The 17,636-nt window shown below is 34.8% G+C and overlaps 2 protein-coding genes across 2 annotated transcripts; both read left to right on the top strand.

The window, feature by feature from the left end:
* The first annotated feature begins 9,817 nt into the window (after window positions 1-9,817).
* Window positions 9,818-11,619, top strand: LOC130956148 (uncharacterized). The gene is made up of 7 exons (XM_057883188.1): window positions 9,818-10,137; window positions 10,240-10,288; window positions 10,373-10,475; window positions 10,554-10,649; window positions 10,730-10,804; window positions 11,123-11,192; window positions 11,323-11,619. The coding sequence occupies exons 1-7, from the start codon at window positions 10,006-10,008 to the stop codon at window positions 11,395-11,397; spliced, it is 600 nt and encodes a 199-aa protein (XP_057739171.1). The 5' UTR covers window positions 9,818-10,005; the 3' UTR covers window positions 11,398-11,619.
* Window positions 11,620-13,236: 1,617 nt separating this feature from the next.
* LOC130956252 (UDP-xylose transporter 3-like) lies at window positions 13,237-17,170 on the top strand. The gene is made up of 8 exons (XM_057883300.1): window positions 13,237-13,634; window positions 13,811-13,946; window positions 14,859-15,043; window positions 15,166-15,233; window positions 15,369-15,501; window positions 15,970-16,131; window positions 16,218-16,490; window positions 16,813-17,170. Exons 2-8 carry the CDS (start codon window positions 13,826-13,828, stop codon window positions 16,909-16,911), a joined length of 1,041 nt encoding a protein of 346 aa, XP_057739283.1. The 5' UTR covers window positions 13,237-13,634; window positions 13,811-13,825; the 3' UTR covers window positions 16,912-17,170.
* The last annotated feature ends 466 nt before the right edge of the window (window positions 17,171-17,636 follow it).

Genomic DNA, 17,636 nt, shown 5'->3' with positions numbered 1-17,636 from the left:
GTCTGTGGCATTTATGTATCCGGTGGTAATACTGGAAAACAAAGTGCTTAGGGCCACGGCCAAGACTCATAAAGTAGCTGTGTTCAAGAATCAACATACTAAACTAGGAGAATCAATAATACCATCTGAATTCTGAGTTCCTATGGATGCCAACCATTCTGAATTTCAAAGGATAAAGTGAGATGCCAAAACTGTTCAGAAGCAAAAAGCTACTAGTCCCGCTCATCTAATTAGAATCTGAGCTTCACTTGAAACTCGGAGATATTATTGTTTCTTAATTTATTTTCATCCTATTTTATTTATCTAGTTGCTTGAGGACAAGCAACAGTTTAAGTTTGGTGTTGTGATGAGCGGATATTTTATACGCTTTTTGGGGGTAATTTCATGTAGATTTTAGTATGTTTTAATTAGTTTTTAGTTAAATTTTATTAGTTTTTAGGTAAAAATCATATTTCTGGACTTTACTATGAGTGTGTGTATTTTTCTGTGATTTCAGGTATTTTCTGGTTGAAATTGAGGAAGCTGAGCAAAAATCTGACTTAGGCTGAAAAAGGACTGCTGATGCTGTTGGATCCTGACCTCCCTGCACTCGAAATGGATTTTCTAGAGCTACAGGAGTCCAATTGGCGCGCTCTCAATGGCGTTGGAAAGTAGACATCCAGGGCTTTCCAGCAATATATAATAGTCCATACTTTGCGCAAAGATAGACGACGTAACTTGGCGTTGAACGCCAAGTTCATGCTGCTGTCTGGAGTTAAACGCCAGAAAAACGTCATGATCCGGAGTTGAACGCCCAAAACACGTCATAACCTGGAGTTTAACGCCAAGAAAGGCCTCTACTCGTGGATAGCTTTAGTCTCAGCCCCAGCACACACCAAGTGGGCCCCAGAAGTGGATTTCTGCACCAATTATCTCTGTTTACTCATTTTCTGTAAACCTAGGTTACTAGTTTACTATTTAAACAACTTTTAGAGACATTTCTTGTACCTCATGACATTTTCAGATCTGAATTACATACTTTTGATGGCATGAGTCTCTAAACTCCATTGTTGGGGGTGAGGAGCTCTGCAGCGTCTCGATGATTTAATACAATTCCTTTGTTTTCCATTCAAACACGCTTGTTCTTATCTAAGATGTTCATTCGCGCTTAATTATGGAGGAGGTGATGATCCGTGACACTCATCACCTTCCTCAATCCATGAACGTGTGCCTGACAACCACCTCCGTTCTACATCAGATTGAATGAATGTCTCTTAGATTCCTTAATCAGAATCTTCGTGGTATAAGCCGGATTGATGGCGGCATTCATGAGAATCCGGAAAGTCTAAACCTTGTCTGTGGTATTCCGAGTAGGATTCTGGGATTGAATGACTGTGACGAGCTTCAAACTCCTGAAGGCTGGGCGTTAGTGACAGACGCAAAAGAATCAATGGATTCTATTCCAACCTGATTGAGAACCGACAGATGATTAGCCGTGCTGTGACAGAGCATAGGAACGTTTTCACTGAGAGGATGGGAAGTAGCCATTGACAACGGTGACACCCTACATAGAGCTTGCCATGGAAGGAACCTTGCGTGTATTGAAGGATTTCAAGGAAGAGTTGAAGTCAAAGGACAAAGCATCTCCAAAACTCCAACATATTTCTCATTACTGCACAACAAGTAACACTGTTATTCTCTTTTATTTTTATAATCAAATCTAGTAATTTCACTTTTAATCCTATTGGCCTCCTGACTAAGATTAATAAAATAAACATTGATTGCTTCAAGCCAATAATCTCCGTGGGATCGACCCTTACTCACGTAAGGTATTACTTGGACGACCCAGTGCACTTGCTGGTTAGTTGTGCGAATTACAAATTCGTGCACCAAGGCCAGCAAGACCAAAACTTTGCGCAAAAAAGGAATCATGCAAGCACAAAGAGCGACAATAATAAAAATCTGCAAAGAAAGGGTACGAAACAAAAGTACCAACCTGTGAAGGAAGATGAGGAGCAGCGACGGATGCGTGGCGAAAGCGTGAATGATCCAACGAAGAATGATCCAACAAAAGCTTCAAAATGTCAAAGAAAGAAGAAAAAGCTTGGGGCAAAAAGAGGGTGTTCTTTACAGAAGGAAGAAAGAAAACTTCTCCAAATTCCTTCTCTAAATTCAAATTGAAAGGAGGGAATGAAACGGCAAAAGAAAATTAAAAACCCTATTAATAAGGCTTTTAAAAGTGCTCGCACGTTTCCAAGGAAACTAAACGCATCCTAAAACCACGCCGCAAATTAAAAAGCTAGAAACGCTTTGCATTAAAGCAGAAGCAACGCTAGATTCACCCGAGGAGGAGCTGCTCAAAACCCACCAAAACAATGCTCGAGCACAACTTCCTCAAAGGGGTCGAAGTCTAAAAACATGACCTCAAGAGGAAGATCGAAGTTCAAGCAGGGGCACTGTTCATACCCTGGACCGAGCTGTACAGTCCGGGTTGGACGAGGACAAAGCGGCCGACCTCTTATAAGACTGTTGACACCGACTTCTTCCCAAAGAGCTCGGCCAAATCACCATAGAGGCCTAAACAGGCCCAAAGCAGAGGCTCACAGCCCACTTGAAGGCGGCTGGCCAAAAGATAAGTGATCTCATCAACAAAAGATAAGATAACTAACTTATCTCAAGGAAGGTCACTCTACGCTACTATAAATACACTGGAGCACTCAGGTATAACGCACTCTCCAATTCTACAAAAAAAACCTACCTAAAGTCCGCGCTAACTTAAGTATCGGAGTCTCTTGCAGGTACCACCACCCTCCGGTGATTGAAGATCAACAAGCACCTCAAGGGTCCAGCAAATTGTACACAACATCTCCGATCACATTAATAGATCTCGTCCAAGATCGACCTTCAGTTTCAGGTAACCCTCAAAACAGGTAGTGTGAGTGGCGGTGAGTGGCAGTGAGTGTGGGTAGGGGGTTAGGGTAAAATTAGAATTTTGTTTAGTTAGGGTTTAGGTTGGATTTGGAAATTTTGGGTAAAATTGGAGTTTGATAATTTTAATAAACTTAAGGTATATTTTATTAATTTGAAGTCTAATTTAATTTCTTAAAATTACTTTAAAAATATTATTTAATTATCAATTTGCTAATTGACTTTTAATCAAGTATTCTAATTTAAAATTAGAGATAATATAATTAATATTCTTTGTCTATAAAAATTAATGTATTAAATTCCAAAATCTCAATTATTTAAACTAAATCATATAAAATTCTTATTCTTTAATAACTACTAAGTTTTATAAATTAAATATAGAAAAATACCCAATAATTTTAAAATAAGATAAAAATTTTAATTTATTTTAAACTCAATTTATCCAAACTAGCTTTAATTATCTTTCATAAAATAATTTCTAAAATTAAATTATTTAATAAATAAATAAATTGAAATTAGCTCATAATAAGATTTTTCAAAATTTCTGGATCTTACGGGTTTTAACCAACTTTTATTAGATTTGACCAAATTTGTCTGAATTAATTAAACCGTTGATGACTCAATCTGAATTGATGACCGAATTTTCGATTCGACGACCATGTCGAACCGAGTTCGATAATTATGGTATTGGGTGAGCTTTTATCTTTTGTTCTTTGTTTGGTCTCTGATCTTGTTTTGTTTTTATTTCTAATATTTAGTTTTTTTTTCTGTTAGAAGAAAATAACTTTTAAGATTTATTTCTCTCCTTTTATAAATGGTGATAATATTTTCTCTTTACGGATATTATGATTTTGATAGTACACTTTTTACTGGTGTAGGAGGAAGCACAAACAAGTAAAGCTTCTTAGTCATAGAAGCAAACGCTTTTAGTAAAATTTTTATTTTATGAAAATATGGTATAGAAACTAGCTTTTAAAAGATATTTTTTCTAAAAAATTATAGCATTTATATTTGATAAATTAAATTAAAAATATTTTTTAATAAGCATATATAATAATAATTGTATTTGGTAAAATATTTTTTAAAATTTAAAAATACTATAATAAATATAAATAACAAGAGTAAATTTTGAAATTTATTAATATATGAGATTATATTAGACTTTTTTATTTTGATAAGTATAAGCTAATTTTAAAAAGATCCACGTTAAAAACTTTCAAAAATATTTTTATCTTTTAAAATCTGTAAGTATAAATATATGTAGTGGCGGAGCTAGAAGAAAATTTTTTGGGGGTCAAAAAATTTTTAACATAAAATTATATAATAGTATTTATATTGAAACAAAATATATAAATATAATTACCTTTTAAATTTTTTACTAATATAATAATAAATAAATAATTATACAGATAAAGATTATAAAAAACTCTAAAATGAGACTTTTCGAATTTTAAGTTACTTAAAGTCTTTGAGTCTTAAAATACTATTAGGTATTAACAGATATTAACATTGTATAAGCTATATTCTTCTAAATATTAACATTATTCTTAAAAAATACATCATTTTTTATTTTTTATAATTATAGTTGTAGAAAAATTGTAATATATGACGTAAAATATGTAAAAAATATAATTAGAAAGATAAATATAAAAATTTATAATACTTATTAAATGTTTGAATATTTTTTGCTAGAAAAATATATTCAATTAAAGAACTAATAAAATATAAAAGAATGCTAACTTAAATAGATAAAAAAATATTCTTTTTTTTTAAAGGAATATGTTATGTTTGAGATTTTTAAAAATAAATGAGTGAATATAGATTGTGAGACTTGAATAGTATGACATAATGGTTAAGACTGAGCTAAAATGGTGTTTGATATTAAAATTTTGGAAAAATAAAACAAGACTATAATCGGTGAATTGTCTACCATTATCAGATATTATTTCTCCTAAAATATCATACCTATATATAATGTTCTTCCACAAGAAGGATCATACTTTTTCGGCTATTATTATAGTGGTTGTGTCTCAATCCATTTTGAAAAATAATCTATCGAAACTAAAAGGAATTTTACCTGGCCTGATGCCTTCAGGAATGGTCCGAGGATATTTATTCCTCACTTATAGAACAGCCAACTTACCTCAACACTGTGTAATTGCCCGGCGGATGTTCTTATGATTGTTGCGTGCTTCTGGCAATTATCACATCTTTGTACTTTACTTATGCAATCTCGCTTCAACGTCGGCCAATAGTATCCTGTCCGAAGTATTTTGGCCGCTAAGCTTCGTCCTCTTACATGGTTTTCACATACACCCTTCATGTGTTTCGGCCAAAATGATTTCAGCCTCTTCCTTGCCGAGACACTTTAGTAGTGATTGTGAGAATCCTCACCTGTTTTCAATGCTTATGTAAAAACTTACCTTTCATCGAAAAAGTCATGGATTTGTCTCTTCGACCGGAATAACTCCGTTATTGATATAATTGAGAAAAAGAGTCTTCTAATCGCTTGCCTCTGTGATACTTAATATGCATGTTAAATCTATACTAGGATTTTCAAGTGTTAATTGTGATAACGTTGGTGCGTGTGTGCTTGCCCTTGTGGTAGCTAATTTAGATAAGACATCAGCTCGGGTGTTTTGTTCACTAGCACATGAATAATTTCAAATTTGACAAATTTAGAAATGAGATCCTTTGTCATAAGCAAAAGATCTCGTACCTGGAAGCTTGTGTTAATCTGTTGTACAACCAAGAGGGAGTCGCAATAAACCGTGAGCCGAGGTATCTGGGCAAGCTTTAGTCCTGCCAGCAGAGCTTCGTATTCTACTATATTGTTGCTTGCAATAAAGGAGAACTGTAACGACTGCTCAACTATCACCATGTCTTCGTCTTTTAGCAATACTTCTGCTCCACTACCTTCTCAGTTTGATGCCCCATCTATATGTAACTTCCAATCCGGCTCCTGGAGTTGTTTGTTGGTAGTAAATTTAGAAACGAAATCTGCTAGTATCTGGGACTTCAAGGTCGGCCTTGATTGGTATTGAATATCAAACTCAGAGAGTTCAATGGACCATTTGATCAGTCTTCTGGCTAACTCAAGCTTGGCTAAGATTTGCCGCAGAGGTTGATCTATTCTGACGATTATTGTGTGACTTTGGAAATAATGGTTTACTGATTTCTGGTCTCTAGAGTATTATTAGAGGTGATGATAAGATAGTCTTTAGTTCTGTAAATGATCCTTTGCAGTCCTTAGTCCTCCTAAACTGTTTGCTTTTAGATATAGTTTGAAAAAAGTGGTATAATCGATTTGCTATTGTTGGTAGGAACTGTGATAACGCAGCTACTCTCCCAGCTAATTGTTGTACTTCTTTTACGGTTCTTAGGTTTGTTTTGTTGAGTATGGCATTGTATTTTTCATGGTTTGCTTCGATTCACGAGAAGTCAGCATGAATCCGAGGAACTTGCCCCTTGTACTCCAAATGCACATTTTTCTGGGTTTAGCCTCATGTTATATGCTCGAATTTGACCAAAGATTTCTAATAGGTCGGCGCAATAAGGACTCTGTGCGGATATCTTTGCAACTATATCATCAACATAAACTTTCATATTCTGTCCTATTTGTTGTCGAAACACCTTGTCCATTAATCGTTGATATGTGGCACCTGCATTCTTTAGACTAAATAGCATTACTGTATAATAAAAATGACCAAATTCTGTTATATAGGTTGTCTTACTCTGATCTCTAGGATGCATTAGAATCTGGTTATAACCAGAATATGCATCTGTGAAACTAAAGCTATTAAAATCGGAAGCATTATCAACCAATTTGTCAATGCAAGGTAATGGGTAAACATCTTTAGGGCAAGCTTTATTAAGATTTGTAAAGTCGACACACATGCGCCATTTATCTGAGTTTTTCTTACCATTACCACATTTGATAACTACGTTGTGAATTGTATTTCCCTGATGAATCCAGCAACAAGTAGTTTCTTGGTTTCCTCAAGAGATGCCGCCATTTTTTCTGTTCCAAGGTTTCGCTTTTTCTAAGCTATAGGTTAGGCTATTTTGTCAATTTCCAGTTTGTGATAAATAATGTCAGGGACAATCCCTGGAATGTCGGCAGGAGTCCATATGAACATATTGGCATTGTCTCACAATATGGTTGTTAGCGGCAACTATTCTTCACCTTTAAGGGCACCTCCTATATATGTGAATTGGTGTTCGTTGTTAGTTAAAGTTACCTTCTGAAGGTTGTCCATGGGTTGAGGTCTTTCATGGAAATCTTCTCTGGGATCAAGTTAGGATAATAAGGGTAACTCTTCTGAGTTATACACTGGTTGCATGCGTGTTGGTGGCATCGTCTTTGTTGAGTTTTGCTTTAAGCTTGTGTTGTAACAATACTGAGCTTCTTGATGGTCGGCATACACTGTTGCCACTAAATTTTTCTACACATGAAATTTGACCCACAAATGTAAAATAGACACTATTGCTTCAAAAGCATTCAAATCAGGCCGTCCAAGAATAATATTATATGGACTAGGACAATCTACTATGAGATACTGGATGTCGAGAGTGTTGACAAAGGATTTCTCCTATCATAGTCTTTAGCCAGTATGTCCGAGTATAGGAACTCTTTTCCCGGAGAACCCAACTAGTTCTCCAGAGGATGGTTGCATGGCTTTATCACACAATTTTATTTTCTGAAAAGTTGAATAAAATAAGATGTTGGCACTACTGCCTGGGTCTAACAAGACTTTTCTTACCAACAAGTCACCAGTCTGGATAGAAATTACCACCGGATCATCAAGGTCTGGACTTGAAGAACGATAGTCGGATTGGGCTAAGGCAATCGCTATTTTTGCTGTATCTTCCTTCGCTAAATGGGTTGTTCCTTCAATTGCTAGCATTGTCTGATAACTTCGCTTTCGAGCCGAGTTTGTTGCTCTTTTTCCTGCGAAGCATTCTGAAATACATTTTATGATTCCTCTTGGTGGGTTGGATTTTGTCCATTTACCTTTGTCTTTTTCTGTTGAGGTTTGGGGGTGGTCTTCTCGAGCCGGGTTATGTTCCTTATGTATCCAACCTTCTACATATTTGTCCAGGAGACCTTGTCGGGCTAGTCTTTTGAGTAGATCTTTGGCTATTACACACTCATCTGTTGTGTGGCCAAACTTCTGGTGAAAAGCGCAATGCTTAGTTTTGTCAACGAACCTCTGATCTTGATAATTTCCTGCTATTCTTAGAGGCTTTATTATTTTGGCGTGGAAGATCTCGTTTATGATATCCTCCCTTTCGGTGTTGAATCGTGCATAGGTATCAAATTTTGGGGTGAGATTGAATGGTTTCTTGGCATCCCTGTTTTGTGGAGTCTTGAGATTCTTTTCCTTCTCACGCCGAAGTGGTTGTTTGTCTGCCCTTTCGTGCTTCGCGGAGCTCTTCAATCTCCATCTGTCCAATGGCTTTTTCTTGGCACTCAGCTAGTGTTTTTAGTTTTGCTACTACAATTGTTTCTTAAAACTTGCCAAGACGAAGTCCGCTCTTAATTGCATGTAAGTGGACATCCAGACTAAGGTTCGGAATCTCCATGGTTGCTTTTGCAAATCGGGTCATGTAATCTTTGAGGCTTTCGTGTTGTCCCTGCTTAATGGTGTTAAGATAGTCCGATCCATGAACATATATTTTTGATGCAGCAAAGTGGTTAGTGAAAGCCTCCGCCAAATCTTCAAAATTGGAAATAGATCCTGTAGGCAACTTGAAAAACTAGAGTAAAGCAACACCATCTAAAAAGGTAGGAAAAGATCGGCATAATATAGGGTCAGAAGACTGTTAAAGAACATCCTCGCCTGAAACTTAGTAATATGAATATGTGGATCTCCGAGCCCTTCATATGCTTTGAGAGTGGTAGGCAAAGTGAAATGTTTTGGCATCTGAAATTGCATAATGTCTCCTGAAAAAAGGCTGGATATCATCTTCTTTTCTTTCAGAGGAACTGTTTCCTTTGGGTGAGTTTTTAACACCGGCTTGTTGTTGCATTTGGGGTCGCCCTTGTCTTTGTTTTCATTCTGGTTCTGCACAAGTAGGTTGTTCACCCTTTGGAGTTTTGCCTGAAGTTCCGCATTTTGTGCCAACAATTCGACTTGCGTCAGTTGTTGGATTCTGTTATCCACCATTATCGAGACCCTGAAAAAAAGGAGCTTAAATGAAGAAAAAAGAAGTGGGGTTAGTGATGGGTCCCACGATGAGCGCCAAATGTTCTGGGCATTGATGATCTTGCCGAGTTATCACGATTCATATTACTGATGGCTTTACTTCACTGGAAATTGAAGGAGTTATACATCGCCTTGAGTCGAACACCACCGGTAGGAATACCTGTAAAAGATACTCTGATGCTTAAGTCGAAAATAGATCTTAATGATATGATAACAAATAATCAAAATGTGCAGAAAAGGTGTGTGTATATCATTGTTATTTGTTCGTCTATATAGATAAATAATTTAGTGGTTGGTTTAGAGTTTGGCCGAGATCTTCGTTTGGTTTGAAAATCTCGCTATTTGTGAATGTTAAGTGTAACAATTTGCTGCTGATATTTGATTGGTATTCCGCGTGGCCGAGCTTATCTCTTCTGTTGCTGAAGTGTCAGGTATGTTACTGTTTTTCTATAACCAAGGTATAAAGTACATATCATACCCTTTATCAACTGCTCTTTATTTATCACAAATCATATCAATCGAGTGAAGTTTTTTTCCAAAAATTATTAGTATTTATTATTTTTTAAGATTAAATTAATACTTTTTTTTTTTCTCTAGAGACTAATTAGTCCAAAATTAAAATGTGTAAAGATCTAATTGTTACTTTTCTCTTGTGATAAATAGCCACAGGTCCAACAAGTAGAAACTTTCCATGGGCAGTTGTAAGTTTTCATGACTCCACCTTAACGTTCACACCAACTCCTTACTCCTTGTCATCATCCCCTTCCGATAGTGAAAAACACAGAAAAAGTCAAAGATCGGAGAAGACGACGATTTGAAGTAGCACAAGCTCCTCCATTTCTATTAGAAAACAAATCTTTTTTACCCAGATTGAAACCCTAACACGAGAATGGAGTGTATTGGTAGGCCTTCCAATGGAGAGAGCAGCGTAGTTCGGTTCCCATTGTCACCATCGAGCTCTTTGGTCATTCAGAAAGGAGATATCACCAAATGGTCCATCGACGGTTCCTCCGATGCAATAGTATCTTCACTATCTTCCCATCTTTCTTCGTGTTCGTCAATGAACGGGGTTTCAATATACAATCTTTTATTTTTTCTGAAAAAAAGCCCATCTTGTTTTCAGGTAAATCCTGCAAATGAGAGAATGCTTGGCGGTGGTGGTGCAGATGGCGGTAACTAACTTTATTTTGTATCAACACTGATGGTGATAAACTGAAATTTTGATTTTTTATTTTGATTTTTATTTTGAATTTCAGCGATACATATGGCTGCTGGTCCTGAACTTGTTCAATCATGTTATAGTGTTCCAGAGGTGAGGCCTGGAATTCGGTGCCCAACTGGGGAGGCAAGGATCACACCGTGAGTTTCTGTTAGTTTCAAAGTTACTTACTATCTTTGTGATGATAAGGTTGTAATCTGAAGTTGCTTGTTATGCAGTGGTTTTAGATTGCCTGCTTCTCATGTTGTTCATACTGTTGGACCAATCTACAATTCGAATAGTAACCCTGCTGCTTCTCTTTCAAGCGCTTATAGGTAGCTTCACATTGTGTTTGTGTTTACTTACTCCATTTGGTGTGTGTTTGTTTATTATTATTACTCACCTTGATTTGCAGGAATAGTTTGAGGGTTGCGAAGGATAAAAATATTCAGTATATAGCATTCCCAGCTATATCATGTGGTGTCTTTGGGTAAGTTAGTTCACTCACAAATATGAATGGTCATTATTAGGTGCTCAATCTCATAGATTTAGGTTATTAATAGTGATTAATTATTGATGATCACACAGAATTAATGGTTGGTGGGGAAAGTTTATGTTGTAATTCTTTGGAAAAAGTCCCCTTTTTCCCCTGAAGCTAGGCAGTGAGAATCTGATATTTATGCTTCTAGTTCTTTTATGAGGAAACTCTTCAGTTTCTTTTGGATATCCATAATTGTTTTTTGAAATAAGAATATGTGACAAGTTCATCACTATTATTACATAAGACTAAAATGCTGTATTATTTCAGATATCCTTACGATGAGGCTGCCACGGTAGCGATTTCTGTCGTCAGGGAGTTTCGAAATGAGTTTAAGGAGGTATTCCATTTCAAAATAGCAATTTGAAAGCCAGGAGCTTATGCTTTTTGCATTGCATAGAATGAGATCTTTTACTATACTTTTGGTATCCAAATTCATTCTGTATTTACTGTTCAATATTTTGTTGCAGATCCACTTCGTTCTGTTCTTGCAAGATATTTATCAAGTTTGGGTAAATAAGGCAAATGATCTGATGAAAAATTAGCACCGTAGAATCATCGAGAATCAACTATTTCAATGGCTGTATGTTAGAATAATTAAGCGTAATTGTCCATGCACTGTAATCATTAGATGTTCATATGCTTCTGTTCTATGAAAAATCATAGCCTTTTCTTTTTGGGTTTGATCATTGCTACTAATGTGCCCTTTTTTCCCCCTTGCTGTGGATCTGATTATAATGAATATTATATATTGCCTTTATCAATTATCATGCTTGTTTCATCACTTTGAGAGTCATGAGAGACCTTGCATTCAGTTCCTTGTGAAAACTCCATTATTGGGATTGCTCCCGAGTAATATGATTTATTAATTTTGTTTGCTTTTTATATCTCAAGTTACATAATTCCCCTTTGAATATTTTTGTATTGATGAAATGAAATTTTTAATGGATTGTGTTGTATCAAAATAAAAAATTTTGTCGGTTTTTTTAAGGATTCTATTGTTTTTTGTGTGAATGGAGAGTAACTAGATGGTAGGAGTATATATAAACCGGATAAAACTGAATTTGTCTTTATACTAATAGAGGTCTAACCCTAAATATATAATGGACCTATTTTTAGATTCTAATTCAAGTCTAAACTCAATAAAACTTAAACATTTTGGACCATAATTATATCTTTAATTATAATTTGTAAAAGAAAATAAAAGTTTAGTTATTAGTTGTTAGCAAAAAATTGATAGTCAACCTTAAATTTGAATCTCTTTATAAATTTCAATTCTATGTATCTTAAATTATTTTTTTTAGTTTTATAATTTTTATTAAAAACAAATAAATTAATTTATAATTAATATTATATAATATTAGTTAAAAAACACAAGATGGACTATTTACTCTAATTAACTACCAAACATAGTGAAATTAAGAATAAATAATTTTTACATATATTGCTACGTTAATAAAAAGAATTTGATTTTTATGCAATATTCGAGAAAGTATAGGTAGACAATAAAAATATTAAATAATGTGAATTATGACAGGGGCGGAGTTAGATGCGGCAAAAAATCTTTACACAATAAAATAAGATTAAAATAAAATTTTAAGGGGGCTAAACTGAAATTTAGCATATAATTTACAAGTCCTCCCTTCTCCTTTTTTTATAAGTAGTTCCGTCTCGAATTATAGATATATCCCATGTTCATTTCACTAGGTATAAGGATAATTATCCTAATATTAAGATTTAGATAGATAATTTAGAGATGTAGTGTGTTTTTATTTAATTAGTGATTATTTATATTGTTCAAAAAAATTATTAGTTACCTAACATAGTTCTAATATAAAAATTTTATACAAATAACTAATTGTGTATTCCCGTATTACGATATTTTTAAATTTTATATTTAAAAAATTATCTAAATGTATGTATCTGAGTGCATAACTGCATCAAACTCTTTACGGTTTCAATTTATTAAAATTAAATTCCAATAAAAGCAATTATTAATTATAATTATGACATGAATAAGCGTATAAAAGAACATCTGATTTCATAAGTTTTATTCGTTATATCAATTATATCAACCATTTTTTTAATGTGTTTTGCCAATTACGATCTTTCGTACAAGAATTCAAAATAAGCTAAGAATATCTGAATACCAGTAACATCAAGAGATGAGCATCACTGTCAGTGAGTGACAATTTTTTCGGATCAAATTTTTTGTTTCTTTCAGCTTAAATTAAATTAATAATTAATGAATTAAATATAAAAGAAATCAACAAGAAAATCCAGTGTGCATCGCAAAACCAATAGTTAATTTAGTAAAGTTTCAAATGAACAAGCGTTTATTACTTAATTACTAATTACCCTTTCTTCTAAATTTGGACCCTTCTCCTTCTCTTCCTCTTTCTCTTCCTCTTTCTCTTCTGCAACTTGAACAAACACGTGCCGCGTTAAAATTCACATTCATTTCCATTTTTCACTCAACTAACGTAACAACAGCGACGAATCAAAACCTCTTTTTGCTTCTTCCATTTCAATGCCACCTTCCTTCAATTCCCCTTCTTTCCGATTATCGTTCGGTTTGGTTTTTCACTTCCATAACCACATTTTCTCGAAGCTTTTCTCGGTGATTACCCCTGAGTGCGCTTGTTCATGCTCTTAACTTCCATGACCCAGAATCGCGGATTCTCCGTAATCGTTGGATCAGATAGCTTCTCTCCCAATTCGCAGGGCTTCACGCCGACACCAGCATCCATTTAGTTTCATTCCTCGCTTTTTTCTCCCTTCTGTAAGTGCTTTTTGCATGAAATTATCTTTTTGTTTTCTGGGTTGGGCTCATCTTGCGGATTGCACTCTACCTGTTTGCTACATTGTCTTCTTCTTTTGATCCGTCTTTTTCGTTCATTTCTGTTATTTATTGTGGTGTGATTGTGATTGCATTTTGTGTTTTTGTAATTTGTTTAGAGAAAAAAAGAGAAGATGGGTGAGGGAGAACAATTTCAGCTGGGAACTGTTGGTGCATTGTCACTATCTGTTGTGTCATCAGTGTCGATTGTGATTTGCAATAAGGCGCTTATGAGCACATTACATTTCATTTTTGGTAAGTTCCTCAGGCATTGACTATATAGAGGCTGATATTGTTTTGTATTTATTTTGTACCTCTTGTCCTTTTTGTTTTTTGTGCTGAACAATGATTACAAGTGTGTTCTTTCCATTTATTTGCTTTTCTTTTTCAAAGGGTTCTTTTGATAATTTCATGGTGGTGGTAGATAAGCCTTAGGATTAGTTTGGAATAAGATGGGCTAACTTGAGCTCTTGTTTCATCCATAGATGCATTAGAGCTTTAAAAGTATTAGTTTTTGGGAGCTTTGCCCTCCCATTTGTTATTTATCTCTATCTCTTTTGTGTGAAGTACTGAAGTGGCTCCATGCTTGCTGCTACGCCATTGGAGTACACCATTTGGCAACAGCTTGTTCTAGTACTATATTGGTGATTGAAATGGAGTTTGGAAATAAGCAAAGAATTTGTGATTTGTCCATCTAATATCGGTAGAAGTACATAGTGGAGATTGGATTTATCAGACATCTTTGTTCACTTGTCCTAGTCTTTTGTGTTTTGGGTTTCTGTTTTAACATATTCTGTTCTTGGGGTGAGAGGCAGATTATCAGTATCCGCCTCCCTTGTTGCAATTTAAAAATATTTCATCGTACATAAGTCAAGGAATTATCCTACCCATGCAAAATCAGTGCGGTCAACTTATATGTTGATATTATGGGAAGCATCCAATGGGTACAAATCACTTTGCATCTTCTAATTCCTTACACGGTTCATGAATTTTGTCAATATTCAGTCCAACTGATCAAGGAAACTATAATGCTTTATAGTTGGTGTGACATGCGATATGCTAACGTCCTTTTGCTATTATTGTTCAGTTTAATTCTCGGTTTGCCCTTTTTTGTGTGGTATGTCCTGCTGTTAAGAATTTAATAAATATTCCTGGATTCCTATGCAGCTACAACTTTGACAAGTTGGCATCTGCTTGTCACATTTTGTTCTCTTCATGTGGCGCTAAAAATGAGATTGTTTGAACACAAGCCTTTTGACCAGAAAGCTGTTATGGGATTCGGAATTCTAAATGGAATCTCAATAGGACTTTTAAATTTGAGCCTTGGATTCAATTCTGTTGGTTTCTTTCAGGTGGCTCTTTTATTTTTGGTCGCAGACTCTCACTTCTGTTTTTCTCATGCAATATTTAGATTTTTGCTGTTATAGAAGTTTATTTTAGTTTTTATAAGAAGCTCAGTCATATTTGCGTTCAGATGACTAAGCTGGCAATCATTCCATGTACCATTCTTTTGGAGATCCTTTTTCTCGGGAAAAAATTCAGGTCTGTTTAGTATCACATCATTAATGGTATCTTATATTCTGGTTGCTTACAACTGTCATAGTGAACTTCACCTTTGATGGTAATTACATTAGTTTTGAACTGTATTAACATTTCTATCTATTGCTATCATTGCAGTAAAAGAATTCAATTTTCCCTTGCCATTCTCCTTCTTGGTGTTGGGATTGCAACAGTCACCGATTTGCAGCTCAACGTTTTGGGCTCTTTCTTGTCTCTTCTAGCAGTGGTTACAACATGCGTTGCTCAGATTGTATCCTCAAAAGTTACATATTTCTTGGCGCCCAGAATTTTTTTATAGCTATGATATATCTTCATTAGCTATGCATATTCTTAACCTCATGAAAGTTTTCGTCATGACAATTATGCGATTATACTATGTAGAGAAAGCACGTCGTGTTAGTTTGCAATTGGCTATGACAAGTTAGCTTTCTTCCCTGAGACCTGAGTTAATGCAGCTCCAATTTTCATGGTTTTTCTGCTTCTAAATCTGTATAACTTTACCCGCTGTGTTCTCCGATTTTACTAAACAACCATACATGTGTATATGCAGCATGTGTTTGCCTTGTTGCTTTCTTGTTTGTTATTTTTTATTTTGATGGGCCATTGTCAATATTTTCATTTGAACATAAAACCTTGAGAACAAGGTGCTTTTTATTTTATAGGCACAAGGCAATTTTTGCATTTCTGTCTTGTTAAGATCTTAATTAGTCCCTTTCAGATGACAAATACAATCCAGAAGAAGTTTAAGGTTTCCTCTACCCAACTTTTGTATCAATCATGTCCATATCAATCAGCAGTCTTGTTGATATCTGGACCATATCTGGATAAACTTCTGACCAACCTTAGTGTGTTTTCATTCAATTATACAACACAAGTGACGGTGAGTTTCAAAACATTTTATGTGCTTAAATCCAAATTGAACTTTCGTTATTGATGTATTTTTAACTGTTATTTTGTTCATTGCAGGTTGTCATTATTCTTTCATGCGTCCTGTCTATTGTTGTAAATTTTAGTACATTTCTGGTAATTGGAAAGACATCACCAGTCACCTATCAGGTTCTTGGGCATCTGAAGACATGCCTTGTATTGGCATTTGGTTACATTATTGTCCGCGACCCATTCAACTGGAGAAACATTCTGGGGATTTTGGTGGCCATGGTTGGGATGGTTATGTATTCCTACAATTGCACACTTGAGAGTCAGCAAAAATCTAATGAATCTTCATCACAAGCATTACAGGTTTGATTTACTCAGAATAATCAATCATTTTTCTTATGTTGTCTTTTATCTTTATTGTTCACCTTAAGGATGTGTTTGTTAAGCCTCAATAGAGACTGGAGGTAGGTATATGAGAAAAACTGGTTTTGTTTTTGTTTCTATTGTCCCTAGTTTTTTTAATAAACAGAAAATTAGACAAATTTTATCTTGGGATGAGCACATCTTGAACGGTTCTGTCCATCTCTCTGTCTCATTCTTCAAACAAGTTTATGTTTTCTACTAACATCTTTGTATTTCTGTCACAAGGCTGATTTGTGACTCCTTTTCATCGTAATGTTTCCAGGTTAGAGAAGGCGCTGATTCTGATCCTCTACTTAGTGTGGAAAACGGGAATTCAGTATTCAACAAAAGGAGCCCTGTGTGGAGCAAAGAGAAAGACTAAGCATGCTTGTTGAGCTTTTTCTAAGTCTCCATAAAGAACAATATATGAGCCTATAAAGGAATATACTCTTTGATCAGAAAGTTCTTGCAAATTTAAGTTTCAAATACGTATAGGTCTTAGTTGTTTCATTGGTACTATTAGTTTACAATTTTATGCATAGGTAGCCAACATGCAATGTCTGTGGCCAGCATATAAACATGGCTCAATTTAGCAAATTTTGAATGGATGTTTTTCACATCATGCTACACATACATATAGATACTCCAATTTTTGCGTCATTGGGTTGATTGTGTTCATATTACTATGGTTATAGGTTTATAGTTAATGAAGTTTTTGCTGGGTACATAACTCTTATAGCTCTTACAATGATCTAACAACCTTTGATTAGTTAATCACCTCTGACCTGTGACCTCTTAAAAGGTTTGAGCATCAGAGCGATACATAAAGAAACAAGACATGATCTACCCTTTTTTTTTTTGAGTTTGCTACGTTTTATTTGTTGCCGAATTTGTAGGATTAACAGGATCTCCCCTCTTGTTTAAATGCATTTTTCATCTTTCTTTCTTTTTTAATTTAATTTAATTTTTCTTTGCTATTTTATCTGGTTTTAAGATTTTACAAAATAATATTAAAAACAGAACCAAAGCTGCATTGTGTCTCATTATTTATTTATTTTACAAAATTCTATAAAAATAAGACATAAGTACTAAATCTATTATACCGTA

Source organism: Arachis stenosperma, chromosome 10 (assembly GCF_014773155.1).
Source record: "Arachis stenosperma cultivar V10309 chromosome 10, arast.V10309.gnm1.PFL2, whole genome shotgun sequence".
NCBI classification, from domain to species: Eukaryota; Viridiplantae; Streptophyta; class Magnoliopsida; order Fabales; family Fabaceae; genus Arachis; species Arachis stenosperma.
Note: the sequence above shows the minus strand (reverse complement) of the source record. Positions and strands in the feature narration are given on the sequence as shown.

Excerpts from the sequence above, each read along its gene's own strand:
- LOC130956148 (XM_057883188.1), top strand. The coding sequence starts at position 10,006 with ATGGAGTGTATTGGTAGGCCTTCCAATGGAGAGAGCAGCGTAGTTCGG. Across the intron at positions 10,476-10,553 it reads GGGGAGGCAAGGATCACACC|TGGTTTTAGATTGCCTGCTT; the intron begins GTGAGTTTCTGT and ends CTTGTTATGCAG. Across the intron at positions 10,650-10,729 it reads TCTCTTTCAAGCGCTTATAG|GAATAGTTTGAGGGTTGCGA; the intron begins GTAGCTTCACAT and ends CTTGATTTGCAG.
- LOC130956252 (XM_057883300.1), top strand. The coding sequence starts at position 13,826 with ATGGGTGAGGGAGAACAATTTCAGCTGGGAACTGTTGGTGCATTGTCA. Across the intron at positions 13,947-14,858 it reads CACATTACATTTCATTTTTG|CTACAACTTTGACAAGTTGG; the intron begins GTAAGTTCCTCA and ends ATTCCTATGCAG. Across the intron at positions 15,044-15,165 it reads ATTCTGTTGGTTTCTTTCAG|ATGACTAAGCTGGCAATCAT; the intron begins GTGGCTCTTTTA and ends ATTTGCGTTCAG.